The sequence below is a fragment of the Scophthalmus maximus genome, chromosome 15 (assembly GCF_022379125.1).
Source record: "Scophthalmus maximus strain ysfricsl-2021 chromosome 15, ASM2237912v1, whole genome shotgun sequence".
NCBI lineage: Eukaryota > Metazoa > Chordata > Actinopteri > Pleuronectiformes > Scophthalmidae > Scophthalmus > Scophthalmus maximus.
The window spans coordinates 7,471,644-7,496,803 of NC_061529.1; the positions used below are offsets into that span (position 1 = coordinate 7,471,644).

At 41.1% G+C, this 25,160-nt stretch overlaps 4 protein-coding genes across 8 annotated transcripts in view; all 4 read left to right on the forward strand.

The window, feature by feature from the left end:
* Positions 1–3,474, forward strand: part of myo10l1 (myosin X, like 1) — a 39,820-nt gene extending 36,346 nt beyond the window's left edge. For all 5 annotated transcript variants that reach the window (XM_035609999.2, XM_035610000.2, XM_035610001.2 and 2 more), the window contains one exon: positions 126–3,474. In XM_035609999.2, the coding sequence (XP_035465892.2) occupies positions 126–230 (105 nt within the window). In that variant the 3' untranslated portion in view covers positions 231–3,474. The remainder of the gene's footprint in view (positions 1–125) is intronic.
* Positions 3,475–3,956: 482 nt separating this feature from the next.
* Positions 3,957–9,523, forward strand: pttg1ipa (PTTG1 interacting protein a). Its single transcript, XM_035610007.2, has 7 exons — positions 3,957–4,185; positions 4,953–5,005; positions 5,312–5,420; positions 6,440–6,542; positions 7,054–7,119; positions 7,806–7,852; positions 8,663–9,523. Exons 1-7 carry the CDS (start codon positions 4,098–4,100, stop codon positions 8,698–8,700), a joined length of 504 nt encoding a protein of 167 aa, XP_035465900.1. The 5' UTR covers positions 3,957–4,097; the 3' UTR covers positions 8,701–9,523.
* A 721-nt stretch (positions 9,524–10,244) lies between these two features.
* sumo3a (small ubiquitin like modifier 3a) lies at positions 10,245–14,794 on the forward strand. Its single transcript, XM_035610008.2, has 4 exons — positions 10,245–10,402; positions 11,535–11,663; positions 11,822–11,893; positions 12,083–14,794. The coding sequence occupies exons 1-4, from the start codon at positions 10,382–10,384 to the stop codon at positions 12,143–12,145; spliced, it is 285 nt and encodes a 94-aa protein (XP_035465901.1). The 5' UTR covers positions 10,245–10,381; the 3' UTR covers positions 12,146–14,794.
* A 1,560-nt stretch (positions 14,795–16,354) lies between these two features.
* Positions 16,355–24,885, forward strand: LOC118285975 (thrombospondin-type laminin G domain and EAR repeat-containing protein-like). The gene is made up of 13 exons (XM_035610006.2): positions 16,355–16,731; positions 18,088–18,311; positions 18,651–19,030; positions 19,463–19,553; positions 19,679–19,835; positions 19,945–20,076; positions 20,167–20,237; positions 20,979–21,140; positions 21,239–21,446; positions 21,550–21,782; positions 22,819–22,997; positions 23,467–23,568; positions 23,841–24,885. Exons 1-13 carry the CDS (start codon positions 16,647–16,649, stop codon positions 23,992–23,994), a joined length of 2,178 nt encoding a protein of 725 aa, XP_035465899.2. The 5' UTR covers positions 16,355–16,646; the 3' UTR covers positions 23,995–24,885.
* Positions 24,886–25,160: the final 275 nt, after the last annotated feature.

Below are 25,160 nucleotides of genomic sequence, written 5' to 3' on the forward strand. Positions count from 1 at the left end.
AGTGGTTGACTGACCGACAGAATGTTGTTGTCATATTTATATTTCCGCACTTGAATCGCACGTCAATGCAGATGTGTATTAATGTTCAGCACAAACTGAGTCACCTATATACTTTTACTCTTTAGGTCGGAGAGATCACCAAGATCATGAGAGCCTACATTAACATGGTGGTGAAGAAACGTTGCAGCATCATGTCAGTGACCAGCGTCACCAGTTCCTGGGTCAGGTGATCAGCACCAACCAGTCGAGAGCCCTCGGTTTGTCCAGTGGCAAACAGATGCCGTGGCCGCCTGCGGTGGTTGGTTGTTTTTTTTAACAGAGGCAGTCGCACCAGCCACCTAATCCTTGAGGTTGAATCGAGATTGGTGGGTGAGCGTCGGAAGCAACACGGGGGGAAAAGTGGACACGGAGGCCAAGCGCACACTCTCCTGGCCTGGGTTTCACTTGGGATGAGGGATCCATTAGAAAAATGAGCATGACAAATAAAACGACCTGTATTTTGGGTTTCAAATACACAACCCCTTCCACCTGTTTTAGTCCTGCATGTAGGTGTTCAAGCACAGTCCAAACTTCTCTCTGCTCCCCGGACAAACAAAACTCTGTAATTTACAAGCACAACTCCTCCGCCTCAGTCTGTCCCAGGTGGCTCCCTTCCCCCCCCCCCCCCCCAGTGCACTGCCAGACAGAAGGAAGTCACAATTTTCTCAGTTAAACTTCTTTATCACTCCTCCTCCCGACTCTCTCTCTCTCTTTCTCTTCGCGTGTCCTCACTTCCTGTTGCATCCTTATTTGCTATTGGTATTACGTTGCGATGCTGAATTCTCGTTCCTGCTTGCTTTCTCTCTGTTGTTCTCTCTCCTCTGGCTTTTACCTGTGACACCGTCTGGATTACATCCGTTTTGTGACTGAGAAAAAGGACTCTGATGATGATGAAGGGAGAATAAGCTCCATGCCCCGGGGAAAATGTTAACTCGCTGACTCGTTGGTGCCACCATGTGGCCACAAGAAGAAAACACAGCCGAGGCTCTCCGCTCATGTTAAAGTTGACACTAAAGGGTCTGTGCATGGTTCGCTACCTTGTGTGGTCGATAAAGAGAGAACAATATCAACCAAAATACTACGAGACAAAACATTTCCCTATCTATATCTACATATATTACACACTGTGTAAATCGACTGTATATTCACACACATGTAAACATAAGCTGAGTGGACATGTATCGTTTTGTACTGTATATCACACAATATAAGAGTTATTATTGAATTTTCAGTGGCCACGTCACTGTACAGTATATAGATGCCATACTAAATGCAATGTGACACCTCTCGTGCAAATTACATGCAAGTGGACGGTGTTAATGATGAAAAGTGTATGTCTGAATTTGATGCCAATGCTGTACATCATTCACTGGCTGTGCCATTAATGTGACTCACAGAGACGCTATGACGAAAAACACAGACTACGGTGGGACTGGCCATGATGGTGGTCGTGTTTTTACAGTGTTTTGATGAATTTAACCGTGTGTTGTCTGGGCATCAATCCGAGCCATAACGTATTGTATATCTGTGTCTGCTCATTCACACTCTCACCTTTTTCTTTATCTAAAAGATCAGTGACTTAAACAATAACGCATAAAAGGCTCCAGATTGTTTCCAACAATGTGACTTTTGTTACTGATAAATCTCTCATTACTGTACTGTATGCCCCCTGTTATCAAACCACCCTGAAGTGCTGTGTGTGTGTGTGTTGCGCGTGCGTGTGCCTGAGAGAGTGAGTGTATTAATGGTTTTATCCACAAATGGGGTGGGAAAATAAGAAAGTGAGAAATAAGAAAAGAGAAGTCATTTTACTGAGTGTATTTATGGGAAATAAGACGTATTTACATGACCAACCTTTGCAAAGAACGGTGTCGTGGTGTGATTTTAAGGGGGAAAGCATGGGATTTTAAGGGAGGGTTAGGGGTTATTTAATTCTTATTGTACTGTATGTGTTGCAAGGTGTGTTTGGGAGGATATTGTATTAAAAAATATATATATAATGGATTTTTCTTTCAGTCTTGGTAACAAAAAGGAACAGATAGGACACTGTGAGGAAAGGGGCTTGGAAATTGCACTGGGAATTCTGAGAGTCATCACTGTTTTTGTGTGTGTGTGTGTGTGTGTGTGTGTGTGTGTGTGTGTGTGTGTGTGTGTGTGTGTGTGTGTGTGTGTGTGTGTGTGTGTGTGTGTGTGTGTGTGTGTGTGTGTGTGTGTGTGTGTGTGTGTGTTTGGACTGAAAGTGAAGTCACTGCTCTGTCAACATCACCTGACAATGTGGCACTGCAGGTAAACGACAGCGTCCCTCACGTGTGACACCTCCAGAGGCCGGGAGTGTTCCCCCATATCAACAATCCCGTTGGAAAAACATAGATAACACGGAAATAAGTCAAAATGTCTAGACAAAATTGGTTGAGCTAAAGTATGTAAACTATATTTTCTATGTCAATGATTTAAATCATCTCCCTAAGGACTTGAAGTGAAGTTGAACTTCTTAAGTCGTATGTATATCTGCAGTGCCCCACACAGGGCTTTATCTAGGACTTTAGAAATACTGAGGTCATGAGTCTGAGACCTTCCAGCTCTAAAAAAAAAAGTGTATTTTAAGAAAGTCATATTTCTGAGTATTTCTATGCCTTTATAAGACAGAGTTGTTTTGGTCGAGATATGGAAAAGTGCCATCCACTTCCAGGTCATGGCACTCTAAACCCAGAGGCCCTCAAGGCAACTCATGAACTCAGTGTTGTTGGGGAAATACTGAATTATTGGAGAAAGAAAGAAAGAAAATAAGTAACACTACTACATTTGTTAAAATGCCCAAAATAGAAAAAACATACTGGACATGACCTCAGTGTTTTTATTTGTGCCCATGGCCCTGACTATACACACTCAGACAACCCACTGGGATCCTGCCTGTAGCGTTAGAATAAAGCAGAACTCACTCCGAGGTTCCAGTTTGAACTTTGGGTCATTTTTAGTTTCGGCTAAAATGAGTGCCAAACTAGGAGAAAGTGAAGTTTATAAGCCATAATAATTAATGAGGAACCTGGAGCTGACTGTTGTTCTTCTTCTACACCCATGTGGTTCTGTCTGTCACTGATATTACACTGAGCAGGAGAAGTTGCCCTGCAGTTGTGATAAGTGTGTTTGCTAAAGTGATCTGAGGTTGAAATTGAAGTCAAAGTAAGTTTGAAGTATCTGATCACGAATCTGTGTCCAAGGGCAACTTGATCACAAAGGGTCCTGTTATCAGCCGCAGGCGGCCAGAGTGGGGCCCGTTCTTACGTCATAGAATTTATCATCATTACATAGTGAAACATTGTGCTTGTTTAAAAAGAAAAAAAAGAGAAAGAGAGAGATATGTGTTGTTCTTTTTTTTTTATTTGTAACTGGCTTTACAAGATTATGCTTTAATAAATTATTGGAAATTGTCCTCTATTCAATGCTTTTGTGAATTCATTTTTGACACGTGGAAATGTACTATATGTAATAAGTAGTGTAATTGATTGGTGTGCAACTGGCAACATGTACCTTACCTGAGTATTTCAATCTTAAAGCTGCTTGTCCACACACACACACACACACACACAAAATATTTGTAAATAAATGATGTAATTGAAAATTATACACTTATCTCGAGCACAAGATAAAACATGGCTCTGGACTTCAGGGGCTGTTTTGTTGAGGGACAAATTTCAGCTTTTCCCCACAAGGCCTAAAGCTGTTGGATACACGTAGAGGAGAACAAACTACAATATATGAAAGACGTTCTTTTTGGGAGTCAAGCATCTGAACACTTCTTTAACCAGAGGCAACCAGACACACACACACACACACACACGCGCCCTCGTGCGCGCGCCTCCCCCTCCCTGTGTGTCTGGTGCGTAATGGGTGTGCGTCAGGAGCGCTCGTTCCTTGTCGGTAAGGTGACTCCTCCAGTTGCACAGCCGGTGCTGCAGGAACAGTTCCTGCTCCCTTGCGCTCACGGGGCCTCCTAAAGTCTGACGTGACGTGAATTCTGGCATGTCCCATTCGGAATAATCCGTAGTCCAAGGGGTCGGATGATGGATTCGCGGATTGTGCTGCCCGCTCTCCTGCTGGTCTTGGGTTTGGCGACGGGCTTCGCTCAGTCTCCTGCTACTGGCAAAGGTAGGAGTTGAAATCAGTGACTTCGTGGTAAAAAAAAAAAACCCACAAAAAAACCCCTAAACATTTTCTAACATGAATTGTGATCGATTTTTGCTGCGTGCTTTGTTTTTATTAAGTCATGAACAAACAGGCAAACAAGAATCTTCCCACGACTTTCCTTTTGGACAGCATTCATGTTGAGTCATGGGAGCAGAGTGACTCTTCCTTTAATTGTATTTACCGTCTAAAGACCATACATCTCTGAACGATGGAGATCATCTTTGGTAAAGGCTGTTTCTGCTCAGTTAAGTCTCATAATATTTGCGTGTCGTTGAAACCTCTGAGCAGGAACAATGAGTTTCTCTTCAGTCCCCCTCCCTCAGGACCTCAAACTTTCAGTAGCTACAAACAAATTCACCACAAAAGAATGAAGGCCTGTTTGGTTACACCTCCGTGTTACATGTACACACTGAGACCAAAACCCCAGCTGTTGTCCTGTGTAGTCTTCTGACTGCGGTCCGAAGCCTGTGTTGTTGACTGTGTTCTGTCTCCATGGAAAATGTCCCCGGAGGATTAGCAGGAGTTACACAAACCACAGTGGGGAGAAAACCCCCCAAGGCCTCGTTGGTTTTTTTCTTCTTCTGCTAATCTCTCTTCTTATTAATCAAAAGCCATTTGTACTTCGCCTTGTGAAGGATAATGTGTGTACACGTCACGCGGACCGTGTGAACGCCTCTTGGTGGACGATTTTGTGTGTGAACTAAATGACTTTTCATTTTGTCCCACAGCGTGTGAGACAAAGAACGGGACAAGCTGTGAGGAATGTCTGAAAAATGTGACGGTAAGTCGTGAGAGAAGTCCTTTTTGCTTCCGCTGGGCGAGCGAGTGTGTTTGTGTCCCAGGTGGAGAACTCCGACAAGTGGCTCCTCCTCCGCCATTACACTTGTTCGACTGGTTTGAGGAGTTAACTGATCTGTCAACCATCCCCACCCTCTTCTTCTTCCTCCTCCTCCCCCTCCATTTTCTGCTTTGTGTCTGCCCGCCCTCCACTGTGTCCCACAGTTGCCCTGAATACCTCCAGGAATCGTCGTTTGTGTTTAATATGAGGGCTCATTATGTCTTTTGGTCTTTTTGTCCTTCCTCGCAGTGCCTGTGGTGTAGCAAAACCAAGATGTGTATCACGTATCCAGTGAATACCATCCTCCCGCCCCACGCTCTCTGCCCACTGAATGAGGCTCGCTGGGGACTCTGCTGGAGTATGATGGAGCACACGCACTCTTACATACATACACACACACATTTAGAATCATTTCAATTTGATTTGTTTTATTTGTACATGAAAAGGACAAGTATTATAACATACGTACATTAAATTAAGCACAATCTCACGTTTATCAACCTAAAGGCCTACTGAACATTTTAAGTCAACAAATGCGTGCAGGAGACAAAGGAAACCGAAAGTTTTTCTCCTTTAACTTGTCCTTTAACTAGAATAGCACTCAATCGCGCGCATACTTCTGCCAAGGGAAATTGGTGAAAATGTTAAAAAAAAAATCGGGATTGTCCGGATCCAGGGATACATGTAATGGTCCTTTCTTGGCCCTAAAACTAATCAAGTCAATTTGAAGTGATATTAAATTGACAAAACTTTCTTACATCGGTGTGAGGGCTAAAGATGTAGATTACCATTACATCTGAGTTGCTTCTTGTTCTCCATGGAAATATGATGCTCCTGTTTTCCCATTGAAAAATCAAGGCTTGTGTTTTTTTAATCATATTTGCACACCAACAAAAAAATCTGACCCCCTGGAACAAATGTTATTGTGGGGGAATATTTCCTATTTGGTCCCGAAGCATTGGGTGTCTTGCTTAAGATATGAATCTCTATTTAAAAAAAATTAAATATATAAATATATATATATATATATATATATATATATATATATATATATATATTGAAAAAAACTATTTGTGTTATTCCAAAGTAATTGATTTAATCCTCTACTAACTAAACTAATTAACTGGCTCCTCAAATGTATTGATTCACTCTGTGTAAACCTTTGTCAAACCTCACAGTTCCATTAAGAACCAATGAACACAGATTATCTCTAAATCTGTCAAAATAAGACAAAAATAAATCAGTCTCTGAAAGAAGGGAAGGGATTTCAAAATAAGAGCCAAAGAAAAGTACTGCATTGTCATTTTTTTTTTGTTCTATTGTGAAGGCAGCTGCAGGATTCTGAACGTAATCTTGTGTTTCTGTCTCCATCTGTAGTGAACTTCCAGATCCTGATCATCACCTTGTCAGTGTTTGGCGCCATCCTCATCATAGCCTTCATGATCTGCTTGTTCTGCTGCTGCAAGTGTGAGAACTTTGGGTAAGTGTGCAGCGAGCAGCGGTCCAACTTAATCTGGCTGAACAGGAAGGTCATCCTCCACAACTTGATGCCGAGGGAATAATGCTTCTGCACTTCTGGTTTAATTTAACAACCAGAACAAGACACAGCTCCCAGTTACATGGGAAGACAAAAATGGGTATAGTTATAGGTTAGAAATGGTTAAAGGTAGGCTAACAACTTGCTCTATGAAAACTTTGTCATTCAGTCATGCGTCTTTCTTCGTATGTGTCCTTGTGGTCTCTGTCTGGAGCTAAATTCAATACAAGGTGAAGTGATGGGATTATGATCAGTGTGCGTCATGTGGGGAAAAGTTCACGCTAATTGTGAGCAAATAATAAAACCAAAACCAAATCCTGATCCTTTCTTTTGGCTCTGCAGCGGTTACCTTAAGGTGTCAGTGTAATTACAGCAACACACAAACTCGCGCTGTGTATTTTATTCATGACCTGACTAACCATGAGCAAACTCTGAACTTGTGTTTGTGTGTCAGATCCCAAAGGTTTGAGGCCAAAATGCAGAGACAAGGTGATAAGATGAAAACGAAGCAGGAGGAAAGGTGAGGAGCATTGTTCTGTCACACTCACTGTGTAAGACCATGTCAAGGCTTTGTTCCTGTTTTTTTCTTTTGTGAGAGTATTTGATACACACAAGTACCTATGTCTATAGTTTGCCTCTTGTTTTCTTTACTTAAATGTTTTTCTCCATCTCCACAAGTAACGCAGAATGTCTTAAACTTACTTCACAATACATATAGTCCAATATTAATCTTTCCATGCACACAAACCCTTGACTTTGTTTGAATCTTTTCCCAACAGCACAGACGGCTGCTACATTTGTCAACTGTAACTGGCTTCCTGTGAATATTGCTACGTGATAATTAGTTTGCTCAATGGCAAATTGCCCAACAATTACAAATATTGCCTTTTAGGGATTAATGATTATCTTTATCTTAGAGTACATTTATCATTCCCTCCCGGGTAGCCTATTAAAAGTCTTAATAGTTGTGCTGATGGTTTACAATCTACAGTGCAACTGACACGCCAGCTTTCCCTGTTGCATTGTTGGCCCCGATCCATATCAGTTTCCATCATAGCACAACACAAAGGCAACAGGGACGAGGGAAAAATGCACACGTCACACTGTTATCAGCCCAGACTGGAGTGTTTTTAGAGTCTGAAAAAAAACAACAAAACATATCAGTAGTCTGTCCACAGCTCATAAGAGAATGTTTTGTCTTCACAGGAGGACAGAGATGACGCAGAGACACGACGAAATCAGGAAGAAATATGGTGAGCTCTCGCACTTGCACCTGTTCTTTATCTCCTCTCTCTCTCTCTCTTTTTTTAAACACAGATGCAAATACTTACATAGTAGAGATACATGATTATCTGTCCCTTCATGTGAAATGATTTACATTTGATGGGAGAATTAATCAGAATCTACAAAAGAAGATCAAGCTATTTAGTAATTTTTGTCTCGCTACAAGTGAAAGAAATTATTAAAGGAACAATTGAACAATTTGGGAAATGGGTCTTTAGCAGAGACAAGAGATCATTTAACATTTGGTTGAATTTTTAAAAAGAAGTGATGCATCTCACACACAGGGACACTACTCTCTTCAAATTGACTTGTAGACTTTTGTTCCCCTTATATAACATAATTAAAAATGGTTAGAGCCCGACCAATTTATCGGTTAGCAAATAGTATTGGTCGATATGAGCTTTTCACAGGCGTTTATGTTTGCTCATATGCACCAATATGAATAAACAGTGCAGAAAAGATGTGCATTTATGTTTTACATTTCATTTTACATGTATGTTTATTATCTATATTTTTAAGTTCTATATATTTTGTTGTATTTGTGTTTTTGTTTTTCGGCCTATGTATATATATATGTATATATATATATGTATATATATGTATATATATATATATCGTAATTGAAAATGTTTTTCTGCCTAATATTGGTATCGGCATTGGTCCCCAAAAAATTATCATCAAACATCAGTAAAGAAAATGAATATGGAATTAGTAAATCAGAAAAAGAAAAAGTGTATTAGATCAATGAATGACCAAACTGATTATTGATGTTTCTCTAGGTCTAAGTGGACAAAACCCATACTCCAAATTTGCATGAGATTATCAGACGCCGTGAAGCTCCAGTTGTTCCCCGATGGCTCCCATCACAGACTGCAGCAGACTGTCTTGTTGTTGTGAATGAAGAAATGACCCGAGGATTATTGTAAATTATAATTAACTTCATGTCAGAAAAGTGACAGTAGTTGTGTATAGACGGCCTCTGGTGTCATTCGGTCGATGAACATGAATGTTATATTCACTGTGATGATCCGAGAGGCTGTAACCAACAGATGTCGCAGCAGGGTTCTACCGGACTTGTGCAGTGTATCCTGTGGCTCCTATAGCTTCAGTCCACTCATACTATTTATTAGTTTGAGTTTAATTGTACAGTGTGGAAAGAGTCCTGTTTGGTAGCTGAACCATTCTTTCCTTTTGCTTAAGAAAATCTGTTAAATCTGTAAATGTTAAAATATCACGTTGTTTAATGTTGCTCTGAGTTGCTGCTGAGTTTAGAAATATATTTTTTTTTTTTACGTGGTGTAATTTTTTCATTTTCTTCTTTCAAAACGACTCAATACTCTGAAATGTACATGTTGGTGTTACCACTGTATGACCCACTCATAACAATGATTTAAAAAAAAAAGTTAATTCAATGACACCATTAAATCTTCAATTAAATTAATAAAGCAATCATTAACTTAATTTGGATGTGTTTATCCTTACCTGGGGTTGAAATCAGCCTAATTCTACTTTTACCTGTATTTCATGTAAGGACACTGTAAAGACTTAACTAGGCCCAGATAATTAATTCTGCCAGTGACATTTGTCGTTTGTGCTTGGGCTGCATTATGTTTGAATAAAATCATAGATTTTACCTTTTATATTTCGTGTATTGTTCTAGTCAGTTTGGACATATTTCAATATTGTTCAACATATATTCTGATGCAAAACATTATGTTTGTCTTTAGGTTTGGATCATTACATCACTGCAGCTGTCAGAGCTTAACAGTGGTAATGTTTGATTTACCTTTTGTCCCAACCTATTACACAGGGTTGTCTGATTACTCCTTTTGTAAGTAGCACAAATGCAGACTTTATATATTCCAGATGATTTGTTGGGGAGTGTGAGGATATTGGCAGATCATACTGCATTTTTGAGCAATTGCTCACAATTTATAAAAAACAGTCTCATGGTGTTATTGACATGCCTAAAACTCAATTTGAAAAATAGCTTGAAACAAACTTTTTTAGATATTACTATTTCTTTTATCTTACATTTACATCTCCTCGAATCAAACCCCTCTGAAGTATTTGTTTGTGACTATGTTAAAACAATACTCACTTTATGGTATGTGCTATAAACACATTACTAAAACGTTTCTGCTCCAACTGCACTCTTCAGATTCTTGCAGTCATTATACAAGTTAACGTTTCGGACAAATATATGCACAAATTATGTATATGAAGTGATTATTCAGAGGTACTGATACAGTGTGTATTACCTTCGGGTCCCCAGTTCGCGTGATCGAGTATTTTGCAAGGCTGCGCGCTCCCGCGTCCGCGCCCCCGCGATTCACAAGTCACGTGGTCCGCCGGGATCCAATTGTTTATTTGCGACAGCGGTCCCAGGCGCGCACCCGTCAGCGGAGGAGACGAGAGGACAGAGGGCGGCAGAAAGACCAATAAAACCCCCAATTAACCGATTATTCTGGAAAACCGGCGAACGAAATCCAGCCGAGATGTCAGAGGAAAAGCCAAAGGTAAGAGGATCGAGTCTCGACGAGCCGTGGATTCGCGGCGATGGCTCGGGTCGAGCTCCTGCCCGACCGCCTCTCCGATGTGCAATCTAAAAATGGCCTGGTTTGCACGTTTCTCCGAATCGGCGCAGTGTTTGTTTCGCAAATGAATGGGCACATCGACACTGTGCGCGTTGATGCGCTCGCATCGCGCACAGTGTCGATGGAACCCGGGGGACGGTGTTTTGTGCCGCTGACGAGGGTCTCGTCGATCGCAGGTAGAAAATGTCAATTACACCATGATTGCCATTTGCGGATTTTTTTTTTTGTCTCTGTCGAAACGGGACCACGCTATGTCCGCAACGCAGCAAAATGCCGCAAACTGCAGCAGCAGCAGTAGCAGCAGCAGCAGCAGCTACAAAAAGGCGCTAACGGAGGGTGACGCACTGGTTTAAAAAAAACAAAACAAACGCAGCCTGGTTGTTTCTAACGTGTCCGCGGCTCCTTTGGTCGCCGTGCAACAAAAACAAAAAGCAGCTAGCAGCTTTAGCCGGCAGCTACACTCCGGGCTCGGCGCTCGGAAGCATGCTAACGTTAGCATCCGTGTGTGGCCGGCGAGCAGCACGCTGTCGCCCGCCGGCAGCAGTCCGCCGGGCGCCGGGCTCTTTTAGTTAAGAGACGTGTTAGTACGATAGTGCTGCAGGGTCGCTTCCACCACACGGCGTGGTGTCACTTCATTGACATTACTTCTTGCAGAACAGCGGCGGACTGTGCTCGGCGTGCAACGCGCCAGTGACCTCGGTGTACTGCGGTGTGCCTCTCTCTCTCTCTCTCTCTCTCTCTCTCCCCCTCTCTCTCTCTCTCTCTCCCCCTCTCTCTCTCTCTCTCTCTCTCTCTCTCTCCCCCTCTCTCTCTCTCTCTCTCTCTCTCTCTCTCCCCCTCTCTCTCTCTCTCCCTCTCTCCCTCTCTCTCTCTCTCTCTCTCCCCCTCTCTCTCTCTCTCTCTCTCTCTCCCCCTCTCTCTCTCTCTCTCCCTCTCTCTCTCTCTCTCTCTCCCCCTCTCTCTCTCTCTCTCTCTCTCTCTCTCTCTCTCTCTCTCTCTCTCTCTCTCTCTCTCTCTCCGTGACTCCTTGTTGATCATCTTTGTCTTTCTGCAGGAGGGAGTCAAGACCGAGAACGACCACATCAACCTCAAGGTGGCGGGGCAAGATGGGTCGGTGGTCCAGTTCAAAATCAAAAGACACACACCCCTCAGCAAACTAATGAAGGCGTACTGCGAACGACAGGTGAGCGGGGCGGCTTCTCAATGACCCTCCTCTTCAGCAACGTGTCATTATATTGGATTTACAGAAATTGAGCCACGGAGCGTCTCCATCTTGCTGTTCCTGTGTTTAACGTCTGGCCTCCATCTCTGCTGTCTTCCCCCCCCCACACACACACACAGGGTCTCTCAATAAGGCAGATCAGGTTCAGGTTTGATGGCCAGCCCATCAATGAGACGGATACACCTGCACAGGTAAGACACTAGTCTCTGATCAACATTAAATCCTGAGAATCTCACTGGGACCATCTGTTTACATGAGAACTCGGGCATTCTGTGTCTTAATAGCCCTAAATCATTGTCTTATTATTTCAATCTCTGCATCATACCGGTTCTATTTCATATCCACTAACTTGAGCCGCTGTCTCCCTCTGCTCCCCTCAGCTGGAGATGGAAGATGAAGACACCATAGATGTTTTCCAGCAGCAGACGGGCGGGCGCTGCTAAGCCACACCCCATTTCTTTGACGGCCACCCTCAGACCACGCCCTCAGCCACCACCACTGCCCCTCTGCTCCTCATTGCTCCTCTCAGCCTATTATTATTATTATTATTATTATTATTATTATTATTTCTTCAGTTTCAAGATGTCTGTCATGTTTTTTTTGTCAGGTGTGTGTGTGTGTGTGTGTGGGGAGGGGGGGGGGGCGTCGTCAGCTGTTTCTGTACCGTCTCAGCCAGGACTGAACTTTTGTGCGTGTCAACAGTCGCTCTGCTGGCCATTCAGGACAACATTTCCCGTCTGGCACCGCAGGCTGTGATCGGACCCACGGTGTGTCACAGCGGCGCCTGCTTTGTCAGTGCTTCTCGCTCACTCTCCAGTGAAAGCGTAGTATCCAGTAGTTTGTCACGGTTTTCATCCAGCGGGGTCGAATGCGGGGGCTCTGCGAGTTTTGTCCAGGGGTCACATGTCAATGATGGCATGAAAACATTTTTTCGAAGTCTGGAGGCACTATCTGAACTTAATACACACCCGCCTTCCATTTCACTTCGCTCTCTTGTGTTTTTTTTGTCTGAAATGTGACTCCTGCTCATCTCGTCATAAAATGTATTTTAATTCTCTCCGCCTTTTAGGTGCTTTTGCAAAAGTATTCTGCAATGTTTTTTTCTATTTTTGATTTTTTCTTTTAAGAATTTACTAGGGGGCTTGCTGATCATTTTTTTTTCTTTCTGTACATAAGTATCAGAGCGGATGTTAGATTTTTGTGGGGCTTGGACCAATTCTCCAAAGACCGAACTTCTATTTCATATTTGCTGTATACTTGGATCACTATGGAAACAAACTGCAAGGTTAAACTGTCAGATTTTAAGGGAGTTTGTATTTCATCAGTGTAATTTGCTTTTTCTTTGACTGCTACTAATTTAGAAAGATTCCCTGGCCGTATCCGCGGTACAGACTATTACTCAGTCATCCAGAGAAATGTCGGCGTAATGCTTTTGGGGTCAGCTGTCTCATCTCTGTATTGTCCTTGCGAATGTAGGCAGATGGGACAACTGATTCTACATGTGCTTTGAAGAGGATTGGCCTCCAGTTTGAGCAAGAATATCCTGCAAAAGTCAGTATGTCTTCGTCTTGCAATTTGAAGAACCTTTCATCTGCTTTGTCGACTGTTGAGATCTTGTTTTCTGATTTGCACAAGACAGACGTTGCAGGCCAATTGTATTAAACAACTCTGACTGCAGTTTTGAATATTTTGCAGTTAGGAGAAAGATGCATGCTGTTTGTCTCATATCTGGAGGGCAGGGAGGTCAACCTATGGAGTTTGGGAGATAAGTGTTCTGTACCCACAGGGCCCAGTTCTTTGTACATGGATAACTTAAGTTGGTTCGATTTGATTGTTCGTGGTCTGGTATGAGCTTGGAGTCGGGATTAAAAAGGACATTTAGACCGTGAGCTTAGAACCCGCGAAGTGCAAGTTTCCTCAGAGTTGGTTGGATCATTATTACAATCAATTTTATTTTATTATCGATGTTTTTTTTCTTTTTTGACATAAGGCTGCACCTCTCTTTACAGCCACTGAGTGATCAGTATTGTTACGGCTGAAGAGGTTTAAAGTTCCAGTGTATAAGGATTTAGGGGGGCTCTGTTGGCAGAAAGGGAATATAATATCTACAATGTTTTTCGTCAGGGAAAATGGGATTCTCAAAATAAGCCATTTATTTCTGTCAGGTGTGGCTCCTCTTCCATAAGTTTTCACAGGAGCCCAGAAAGGACAAAACCAAACACTGATTCGAGGGAACTTCTCATGTTCTTACATGAAGGACACCTTAGGTTTGCATACATGCTTGGTTAGGGAGGATAAGGGAGGCACATTTTACTCAGTTGAAATCTGCATCGGTAGAAGCCACTAAATCCTACACAGTGAACCTTTACCTATTCACACAATCAAAAGTACAACAAAATAAAACCAGTGCAATCTAGAAAAAACAAAAAATCAAATGTTTGGTGTGGTTTGAACCAGGGCAAAGGACCATTTTAAGTTTGATAATGTTGTGAACCATTGTTCTGTAGAGATTTGCAATATAGATTTAATTCTTGTCTTGAGGCAGAAGTGTTGAAGGTGACTTAACGGGTCTTGGGAATTCCCCATTTGCTGAAGTGTAGTTAGTTGTAGTTCAGCAAAACTAGAAAGGTGCTGTAATTTTAAAAAAAGTAATTAAAACTAGTCTACATAATGTTTTATAACCGTTTTCGAACCTATGTATAGAGTCAAATTGTTGAAACTGTCTGCTGCTTCACTTCGCTCCGCCTCATTTGTCAACACTGCGTGGTACAGAGACCCCTGCAGTGACTCCTGTAGACACGCCTCTGCACAAGCCAATCACAAGTAATGATAATGTTTTTCCGCTTCCCTCACAAAATAAGAGCACAGCTATCAAGACAAACAAATCAGCCTTCCACTTGCATCTGAAGAACCAAGTTAGCTGGACACAAAAAACAGACAAACTCATTTTGAGCCGGTTAACATGAGAGCTAAACTTCAATGTACAAAGAACGGGGTCCAGGCTGTTGTCATGTTATTTGTTTCTCTACTGATTTGTACATTATTTGTGGTCTTTTACTACTGTAAACAATAAATATAGTTTGTTACTCAGATTTGCTGTCACAAGCTTGGTTATTTTGTATCTTATTCTAAAATGTCTTAAATGTTGGGATGTTTTCAGGATGGTAACACAGTGTCAACCAATCCCACATAATCAATGACTTAAGCTTGTAAATATTTTGTCGCCTGTGAAAACACCCACTCACTGCATTACGTGTTGTTGGTGTGTGGCTCATTATGCTGATGATGGTTTCAATTTCCGTTGGGACCATGCTTTCCAAAAATGTATGCACCAGTACTATGGATGGAAACATCACATACTATAACACTATATTAGCATAAAGAACAGCTAGGTGGCGCCACTGAGCCGTGATAATATCAGGTCTCTGATATGGTTTTATTATATCATTACAATTCTACTCATTACGCATATATAACGAAAAGCTTCAAACCCACATGAAGGAAGGATGTGTAGAAACACAAAAATCTGAATGAGACATACTTTGTTGATCCACAGGAGAAATTGGGTTTTGTCACGGCCGCTCCAAAAAATGATAGAAATATATGCAGACCTAAACTTATAATAAATAGAAATATGTACGTAAAAATTGCATAAAACTAAGAATTAGAAACATTTGGAGCATGAATGGGAAAAAACACAACATAACTAATTTATATATTGGCGCTGACACTAAAAAGTGTTTAAACTTCATATAGAGACAAATGATCACTAAATTGTATGGAGCAGGTTCATATTAAAGATGTTGATCTACCAAACATATCAAAGTCTGATAATTATCTTTAAACTGTATTTACATCCAGCGTATCCCGTATCACATGAGGCCCGATGAAGAACTTAGATGTGATCTGAATCGCTGCTGAATAGTTGCATTCAGAGCCTCTGGCACAGCGATGAGATAAGTCGCTGCTGGTGACTCAAACCAGGAATAAGGAAAATCGTGTGCACGAGCGGCTGATTAAATTTTCTGCATTGAAACAGGTCCATCTGAGATTTTAAATCAACACCCACTCACTCTCATGCCTGAAAGGAAGAAAGATTGATGACTGGATAGAGGAAAAATAAGGGCTGGGCAGAATTGGTATCTTATAGCCCGATCTAGGTGCAGTCTATGATGCATTTGCCTTGTAAATGTGCCGGTCGGTGGATGAGAGGATTCCGAGAGATCTGACACCAGCTGATGTGACGGTGTTTCTCAAAACACAGAGCGATTATTTAAGGAGTGCCTAGTAACCACCAAAACAAGGTCAAATATACTTGTTGTTCGAACCATTGAATTGTGTGTGTGTGTGTATGTGTGTAACCATAGACAATTATAACTGTGAGCTAGAGACTATATTTACTGTAAAAAACACAAGTCAATTTTCAAACACGTTCCTGTGACTGACTTACCTAAATCCAAGCAGACTTGAGTAATACTATTATTTGCAAATACTTTTTGGCTGTGGCACTGGGGAAGCTCAACCCTCTGGCAGGTCTGTGACATCAGAGGCGGTTGTGGGAGGATGAGTGACGGGCTGTTTGCAGATTTGCATGGCTCCGGTGTTTAAAAGGAGCTGCAGGTGCAGGATTCTCCACACTGATGAAATGATCTCTCTTCCAGCACTGGAGCTCTATTTCTGCTACTTAGGTGCACGGGAGTCTTAGGTCGCAGGAATAACTTTGATGATTTTGAGCAGCATTTTATCTTCCAGACATTTTTCTTTGGCAAGATCCGACAATACTCGTTGGGATCAATATGGAAAATACACAATTGTCCGGTGTGTATTGTCCCTTTAGATAGATATAAAAAGGGAAGAGAAAAACAAAAACAAAAGAGAAATACCTTTAACATGGAGACAGTCGCACCAACTGGCAATTGAACCAAACAAGTTATTTCTTTTGTGATGTCACCGCTGATATTTCTGCAGCTCCTTCTCCTGGGGTCAAGGGTCATCAACAGCACCACAGACACATGGAGACACTGTACAGGTATGGTACCATTTTATCGTCAATTTCATCTCTTTGCTTTCTATTACCTCAGCACATTTCAAAACATTTGATGCTCAGTTAATGGTTTTTCGGACGAGTGGTTTACGGTTTCATCTACAAACCTGGGAAACCCCTCCAGCTAAAATTCTTTTGGATAATTCCAACTGTCTGTATCTGCTTACAGTACTTTGGGAGTGTTTGTGTGTGCAGTATTGCGTGCAATATTAACTTAAATGAACATCCACAAACAAGTACAGACAGTGGATGTGGTTAGGATTCCACAGCAATTCTATACACATCAGAATATCAGGACGAGCAGTTGGCCTCTTTATCCGATGTCACATCAATGTAGGAGTAATTCTCCTCCATTATTCTTGTTGCCTTTGTCTTTCTTTTAATACCAACCCTTTCCTAAAGCCTGTAAAGCTCCACCGCCTCCCAGGGCTATTTCTATCACGCATGTGTGGAATGAGTATTCAGATTCTTTACTCATGTAAAACTACTTGATACTACAGTGTAAAATATTCCATTAAGATTAAAAACACTTCATTTAAATTCCCTCATTGAAAATATTACTGAAGTAGAAGTATGTAAATGTAAGCAAGAAAATGGACTTCAAGAAGTAAAAGCATGATTTATAAATGTATGAATTATATTGATAAATTCGTATACAAATCAATTTTTAAAATGCTTTCTATTCTGTTTCTATTCATCCAGCCCCCCTAAAAATGAATTAAAATGATAAGGAACAACAGCAAATTTGAAAACCTGAAGGCATGAAATGTTTGGTATATTTGCCAGAAAAATTAGATGCCAGTTAATGTTTGTCTCTCAGTCTACTTCTTGTTGGTTTACTTTATAACAATAGCTTATTACTTTATAACATTTACATATGTTTGGTCAGCAAAAAACTGAATTCATTGAGAAAAAAGTAAACAGTAGGTTATTTTGTTCTGACATGTAATCGAGTTTAAGTTTGAAGTAGCATTCAATGAAAACACTAAAGCTATAGTAACTGAAAATTGTACACTAAATGAGCATTTAGACACATTCCACAACTGCCTAGGAGGGATTTTCCCTTCTGCAGTTATTTAGTATGACTTATTTTAGAAACCTTGATGACTACTACTACTACTTAGTGTTTGTAAAGAGCATTGTACTACTTAAAATATATCTTCTGTGATTCTTTGCTGTCCTATTAATCATCTCAGGACCCTCAAATTTATTTTTGCGACCTCTTTAGGGGGTCCTGACCCCCAGGTTAGGGACCACTGATTTATGGCAGAGCAACCTGCATGAATAGGTTTAAGCAGTAAAACAGTCCTCCTGACCTCTTTATTTTCTTATTGTTTGCAGATTTGCTCCCTCTGGATCTCCTGTCTTTTGTCCTGGAGAGGGACACCTCCAAACTCGTGCCCGGGGTGCACATGAGGCAGGCAGGAGGGGTGAGGGGTGTACATTTCACCAGCCCCCATGCCTCCATGAGCTTTCCCTCCTCCCAGTTGCTGGTGAATTGTGACCTTTTCCCGAAAGAGTTCTCCATTGTTTTGACTCTAAAAGTCTCTCGCATTGCACAAAAGGTGAGCAACCGGCACTAATGCTCAGATCCTTTACTGAAGAAAAAGGACAGATACCACAAGTAAAGGGACTGCATTCAAGAACATTACCTAAAGTACAGGAATAATATGAACTAAATGTACTGAAATGTAGTTAAGTGGATGCTTGAGAAATGCAAGTACGGTACAATTATAGTTTTCAGCTGACAATAATGTTCGTTATTGACTATTACTGTTTTTCGTTTATTGATTTCATCATAAAATTGATAATGTTTTTTGTATTAAAAAATAACCAAAATAATGAATTGATTATCAAATAGTTGAATACAGTATGGCTGAATATCTTTCCTATTTGTCCTATAGAGAAATGAATACATCTTTTCCCTGATGATGCCAAATACAGAAGAGGACAGGGCAGCGGACGAGAAAGAGAATGATAAAGGAGACACTTTGCAAAGTAATAAAAAGAGGAGTATCAGGGAAGAGCGACAAGATGGAGATAATAAGAAGAAGACGAAGAAGGAAAAGCAATTCAAAAGTAATGAGGAACGTGGACGGATCGTCTTGGGACTGAGGTTCTCGAGAAAATGCCTGCACTTCCATTTTAAAGGTCACGGAGGGGTCAACGAGCACTGGGTGTTTCGAGGCACCCGACTGGCTGACAACCAGTGGCACACTCTGGTTTTAACCATTGCTGGTCAACATGTGAGGCTCTCAGTGGACTGCAACTCACCTCTAGAAATGTAAGTCCATCTTTTTTTTGTGTTCCTCCTGAGGGATTCTGTCTGTTTTCTGTTGACTGTGTGGGTATACCGCCTGCCTACCACCGTCCTCTCTTCCTGTTCCCTCTCAATCCCCTTGAGGAATAGTAGATCCTTCACCACAATACAATGGCACCGCTCCAAATCTGCTCACACCCTGCGGCCATATCATATTGGCCTGACAGTGTGTGATGGATGGCTTTAAGTGGAAACTCCCTCTGGCGCACAAAAGGGAGGAATATCAGCACCCATACAGTGCTATCATGATACAGTTCATGCCTCATATTTTCCTGTCTACTCAAAACAGAAAAACAGAGGAGGCTGATTTAACTACACAGACTTTCTGTTCATTTACAAAAGCAAAACAACTTACTTCATCCATTAAGAATAATTATATCCTTTTATGGCAAACAGCGTTCCCACCAGGCCTTTCCCCTCAGACCTCAACATTCAGGGATCCAGATTCCACATTGGCAGTCGGGGAAGATGGAAAGGCCTGTTTTCAGTAAGACTTGTATTTCCTCATTACTGACTTTTGCTGAATTAGTGAATTTGCTTTTAAATACACCTAAGATACATGATTAATACGTTTTCCTAATCCTTTCCTTCCAATCTGCTGCCCATGTACAGGGTTTGCTACGACAGCTGGTTTTGGTACCAGGTTCAGATGCCACCCATCAGATCTGCCCCTCTTCCGACCCCCAACTAGCAACTCTGTCAGTACCACCACTTTTCTCAGACCTGCCTGTCACGGGTCGGGAGCATGATAGCCACCTGACTTCCTATGGTAACTTGCAGTTTAACAAGGCATTTAGAAGATTTATATGCTCAGCCTATCACTTATCTCTCCTCTTTAACTGTCTTCTTGACTTTGTGTTGTGGTCGTGCACGCTCAGAGACAGAGGAGCGAGTGTCGGTGGGGTTGGAGCGTTCATGCTCAGAGCTGCTACAAGGCCAGTTGTGGTTCAATCCACTCAAGAAAGGCCTCTACCTCTGTGACGGTACAGCGTGGGTCACTGTGCTCGAAGGTGAGGATCAGGCATCAACAGTCATGAGCAATTTTCTTCTCGGCTTACATTGAAAACTGATTCAATTCCCACCTCTCTCTGTGTGCACAGATCACAAAAGGCTAGACTATGTACTGGAACACCAGGTTCTAACTACCAGCTCAGAGACGCACGATGTAGAGGTATTTATCAATTTAAATTAAAAAATTAATATTTTCTGCATGTTTGTTGTGTCTATACTATGGCTGGAATCCTTACTGTACTCATCATTAAGGAAACCAATAGCACAAGAGTAGAAAAATGTCTTTCACTTGAGGAGTGTTTTTCAAGACCATAGGTTGGGGTTTTAGGGAATGGTGGAGAATAAGAAAAAACTAAATCAGATGTACGTAGATATTTTTGCCTTTTTGACCTCTCTCAATTTTTTTTCTCGTGAAATATAAGATAGTCATGTATCCTTGTGAAAATAGGTCACAAGCAGAACTTGCTTTGTTTTCAAAGGTCACACTATAACTGTTGTTCTCGCTGCACACCTTTATTTAGGACTTAACATGTATTTTGTTCCTTTGGTTCAATGTGATACAAACATTTCTAAGCCCTTGTACTGAAGCACTGAACATATTTCAGTTATTTGTATTAGAACATATTTGAATGGTGCAAAAAAGGTGTTTGAAAATGGCTTCTCATCCTGCTTGGTCGGACATTTTATTGTGGATTGCTTTGGACAAAATATCTGCCAAATGAATGTAATGCAGTGTAAATGATATGTGAGTTAATAGCTTGTGTAGTTATTCCTGAAATTCACCTGGGCAATCATGGCTTTGGTTGATGCTCTTCTTGCAGTCCCACTATGGGTCTATATCTTAATCTTGTCCAGTCATGATTTTCTCCATCCTTCCATGCAATATTGCCATCAACTTCAGGTTTTCCGGGTACCTGGCATTGGTCTGATGGCTGCCATGGCTCACCGCTCCAAGGCGTCTGGCTCTGCTGTGTATCTGTGGACCCACTCAGGATTCAAACTCTACCAGAATATCTCCACGCATGAAGCCCTAGCTTGGAGACACTTCAACATAGGAAAGAAAGTATGACAAGGAGGAAGTGAAAATTGTTAGGGATTTCACACTTTAGTCTCAATATAAGCTTTGAACCCATATTTCCTCTGTTTTGTTGTTTGATCTAGATATTTCTGGTGGTGTCTAACTCTGGGGGAGGGCCATACAATGGCTTAAACAAAGAGTCGGAGACAGAATTTTCTGTTATTTACAAATGGAGCAAGAAAAGTAAACAGTTTGTGCGGTTCCAGTCTCTGCAGACCTACTGCGCCCGAGACTGGGAGGCATTTACCATTAATCAACAAGTCTATCTAGCTGTGGCTAATCATAGACAAGGTAAAAACTAAAAATTCAATCAAATGACTTCAAGTTAAGGTCCAGAATTCTTGCATTACATCTGTTGAAAATTATGAATTTATCTTTCTGGTTTGTCTTTCAGGTAATAATAATCACACTATAGACAGTGTGATATACAAGTGGAACAGGTTAGCAAAGTCCTTTGAGGTTTACCAGAAGCTGCTGACCTCAGGGGCCTACGACTGGGAGTTCTTCACCGTCGGACCGTACCATTTCCTTGTGGTCGCAAATGCTTTTGATGGAGTGACCACTTCTGTAGACTCTGTCATCTATGTGTGGGTCAATGGACGCTTCCAGGTGTTCCAGATAATTAAGGTACGTTGTGGATGTAACTGAATTTTTCTTATTATTTAAGATACAAGAGTGGATTTAATATTACCACACAATGGTTTGGAACTATATCACAATACAGGGTAAACTTGGAAGATGTCCAAGCATCAGTGTAAATCTAGGTGAATAGCACTTTGATGTAACATTTCTCAGCAGTATCTTTGCGATCAGTTCGAAAAAACATCTCTCTTGTGTGTAAACACCGACGGAAGGGAACACAAACAGGGTGAGATAAATGGGAAAAGAGATAGGGAGCAAGTAATGGGTGTGTGCAAGCATTTAAGGGCCAAAGATAGAGTGTGTGGTTTGCCATGGTTTGCTTCAGCAACAGCAATGCTTTGATATGTACTGTAACTGATTGTGAATCATACATTTAAAACTGGCCACATTTGAGTAGAGAGCGTTGACACATTGATAGTCACACGAGAAACCATAAGGAGATGTATGATTTAGGGGAACTCCACAGCTGCATGTGAGGGTTCACAAGAACGCCCCGGGGCAAGGGAAAATTAATCACCTGAAATCATCAAATGAGAGAGAAAACATAATTTTGACACCTTTTAAACATGTTAACCGCGTGGCTGCATGTATGAAATGGTCGGTTCACCCACCTCTTACATTCAGACAAGACTGGAATATCTCAACACCTATTGAAGGGATTGCCATGATTTTTTTAAAGAGACCAGCATGGACATTTGTGGTTTTGAATGAAACACCTTGAGGACTGTTGGATGGATTGCCATGACTTCTTGTTTAGACATCAATGTTCTCCACAGGTTGAGTAATAATAACTTAAATCCTCTGTTGCCACCAGAAGCCTCACATTTGTGCTTTTGATTCAAATGATTCAACAACTTGTGGGTGGGCTGCCATGATTTGGATTTGGTACAAACATTCCTATCCCCCAACGATAAATTACTCAAGCTACTTACATTATGTCTTCACTTGTCTTCTGCTCTCATGTCACTGTTCAGACCTCCACCACACCAACAGTATGTTTTTTTTCCCACTTCCAAACTAGACATTTTGTGCCACAGACTGGGAAATGTTTCAGATTGGCAGCAGAGTCTTCTTGGTTGTTGCCAATGGACACAGACTGCAGGGTACCGAACCAAGTCGATATGCCATCAACTCCACTATCTACGAACTGGACATGACTGGACAGCTCTTTGTCCGCTTCCAGGATATTGTCACCTATAGGTACTTGCAAGCATTATACATATATACTATAGACTGTAAATAGAGATGCATGACATGTCTCTTCCTCCCACTGTACAAAAATAAAGCCAAAATACCCTGGATAAAGGTGCTGGTGACATAAGTAGTATATTGAGGTCCTGTTGATACACATGCTCGACCAATCGCATATCTGATAATGTTTCACCCCATTTTTTATAACATAACAAATTTGAACCACACTTAACAGAAAAATGGACACTTTCACAGTGCTACCTAAGAGCTACCTAAAACGACAGAAACCATCTTTGGAAAAAATGTGTTTGACGTGTTCTGGGTTTATGACCTATACTGCAACCACCAGGGGGCAATCGAGACGTTTTGGCTTCAATTTTATGAGCTGTCAAGTTTACATTCGGCCTATGATATATACACACATCGACTATAGGGAGACTTCCTGTGTAATAATGCATTGCCTTTTCTGTCACTCCAGTGCAGTGGACTGGGAATTCTTCAGCCTCGGGGAAGAACATTTTCTAATAGTGGCTAACTCCTATAATGGAGAATCCTACTCCCTCAACAGCATTCTCTACAGGTAGTCAACTTGTCAACAATACCCCTCCCACTGTTAAATAATTCACCCGTAATGACTGGCCTCTAACTTTGCACTGGAATCATCTCGAGGACATATGCTGAAGTAATGTAGATTTATTTTCTTCCTGTGAGCCAGACAAGTGAAAGCACACCAGCACTTTTGACATGAGATGATTCACAAGGAACTAGGAAATGGCCCAAGGCATTGAACAATTGTTAAGCAGATGCAAATACACCTTTCGATTTGATTCATCTTCTCTCCTTTGTTTTTAGATGGCAAGGATATGAAGGCTTCATTCCTGTACATTGGCTCCCAACCATTGGATGCAGTGACTGGGAGTTTTTCAGCTCAAAAGGAGAATCTTATCTGATCTACTCTAGTGGCAAAGCACCTCTCTCCAAGGTGTTCAAGCTAAAAACCTATTAGTGTGTGTGTGTGTGTGTGTGTGTACAAATAATTTGCAATAATGTTTGAAATGTGTGTGCATACTGTCCACTATTTCCAGCTCAACCTTGAATACATGCTGTACAATCAGGACGATGACAACAATTAGGTCCTTCAGTAATGTTTCTGAGTGTTTTCTTGTGCGTTTTAACAAGCTGAGGAGGATTTATATTAAACAACTACAGAGTAACTGTATATGGTGGGTTTTGAAGAATGATTCTGATATCTCATAGAATAAATGCCTTTAGATTGTTTTAGGCAAGAATCATTTAAATCAATTTCACATATGATTGAGTATTTTGATATCCTTGCAATGTGGGGAGGGGTCATTTAGACCATCATTTGAGGAGATGACATTTTCAGAAAATAAAGAATTTAGAGAAGAAACGTAGACTAATTAGGAACATTCAGATTTTTTTTCAGCAGTGGCTATACTCAGAAAACTATTTCAGGGATTTTAGGGGAATTTGGTATAATGACCAGTTAATAAATAAATATAATACAGTTACCCTCAACCAGTGCTAGGCTAACAACTAATGTACCTCATTTTAACAAATATAGCGTGCACCAGATTTCTAAGTGAGCATGTCTATTTTGTATGTGTTTTCTAACAGAAACGAATACAACTCAAGAAAATCTTTCATAGCTTTCTGTAAATGCATCTTATGAAAAATAATGTTAAAAATACATGTGTGTGTATGAGTGTGTGTACAAGTAGAATTAAATTATTGAGATGTCAATAAACAAGTTTTAATATGCAAGACAAGAGTTGTTTTTGCAATAGGCTCAGGGTGGAAACAATAATGGGCATCCAACATACCCTGCAGTGCACAAGTTTTCATTCCAAGATATTTCGTGGCTAATCGGATACCTTGTCTGATTGGTATGCAGTGCTACAGTCATGGCTCTGGGCACATAACTGACAACCTCTATTAAAAAACTGGCATCTATAAATCAAGTTTGGTGCAATCAAACTAGCAATCTCCATGATCGTTACGTAATCTGCACCTGGAATTGTGGGAAGTGCAGTTTTTTTTTTACATCTACGATTTAAATAGCTCGCAGAGGGAATTGTAGTTAACATTAAAAAAATGCTGAGTTGTTCAGTAAATTACAAGATGAATTTTGAGCATGTGTGATGCTAATGC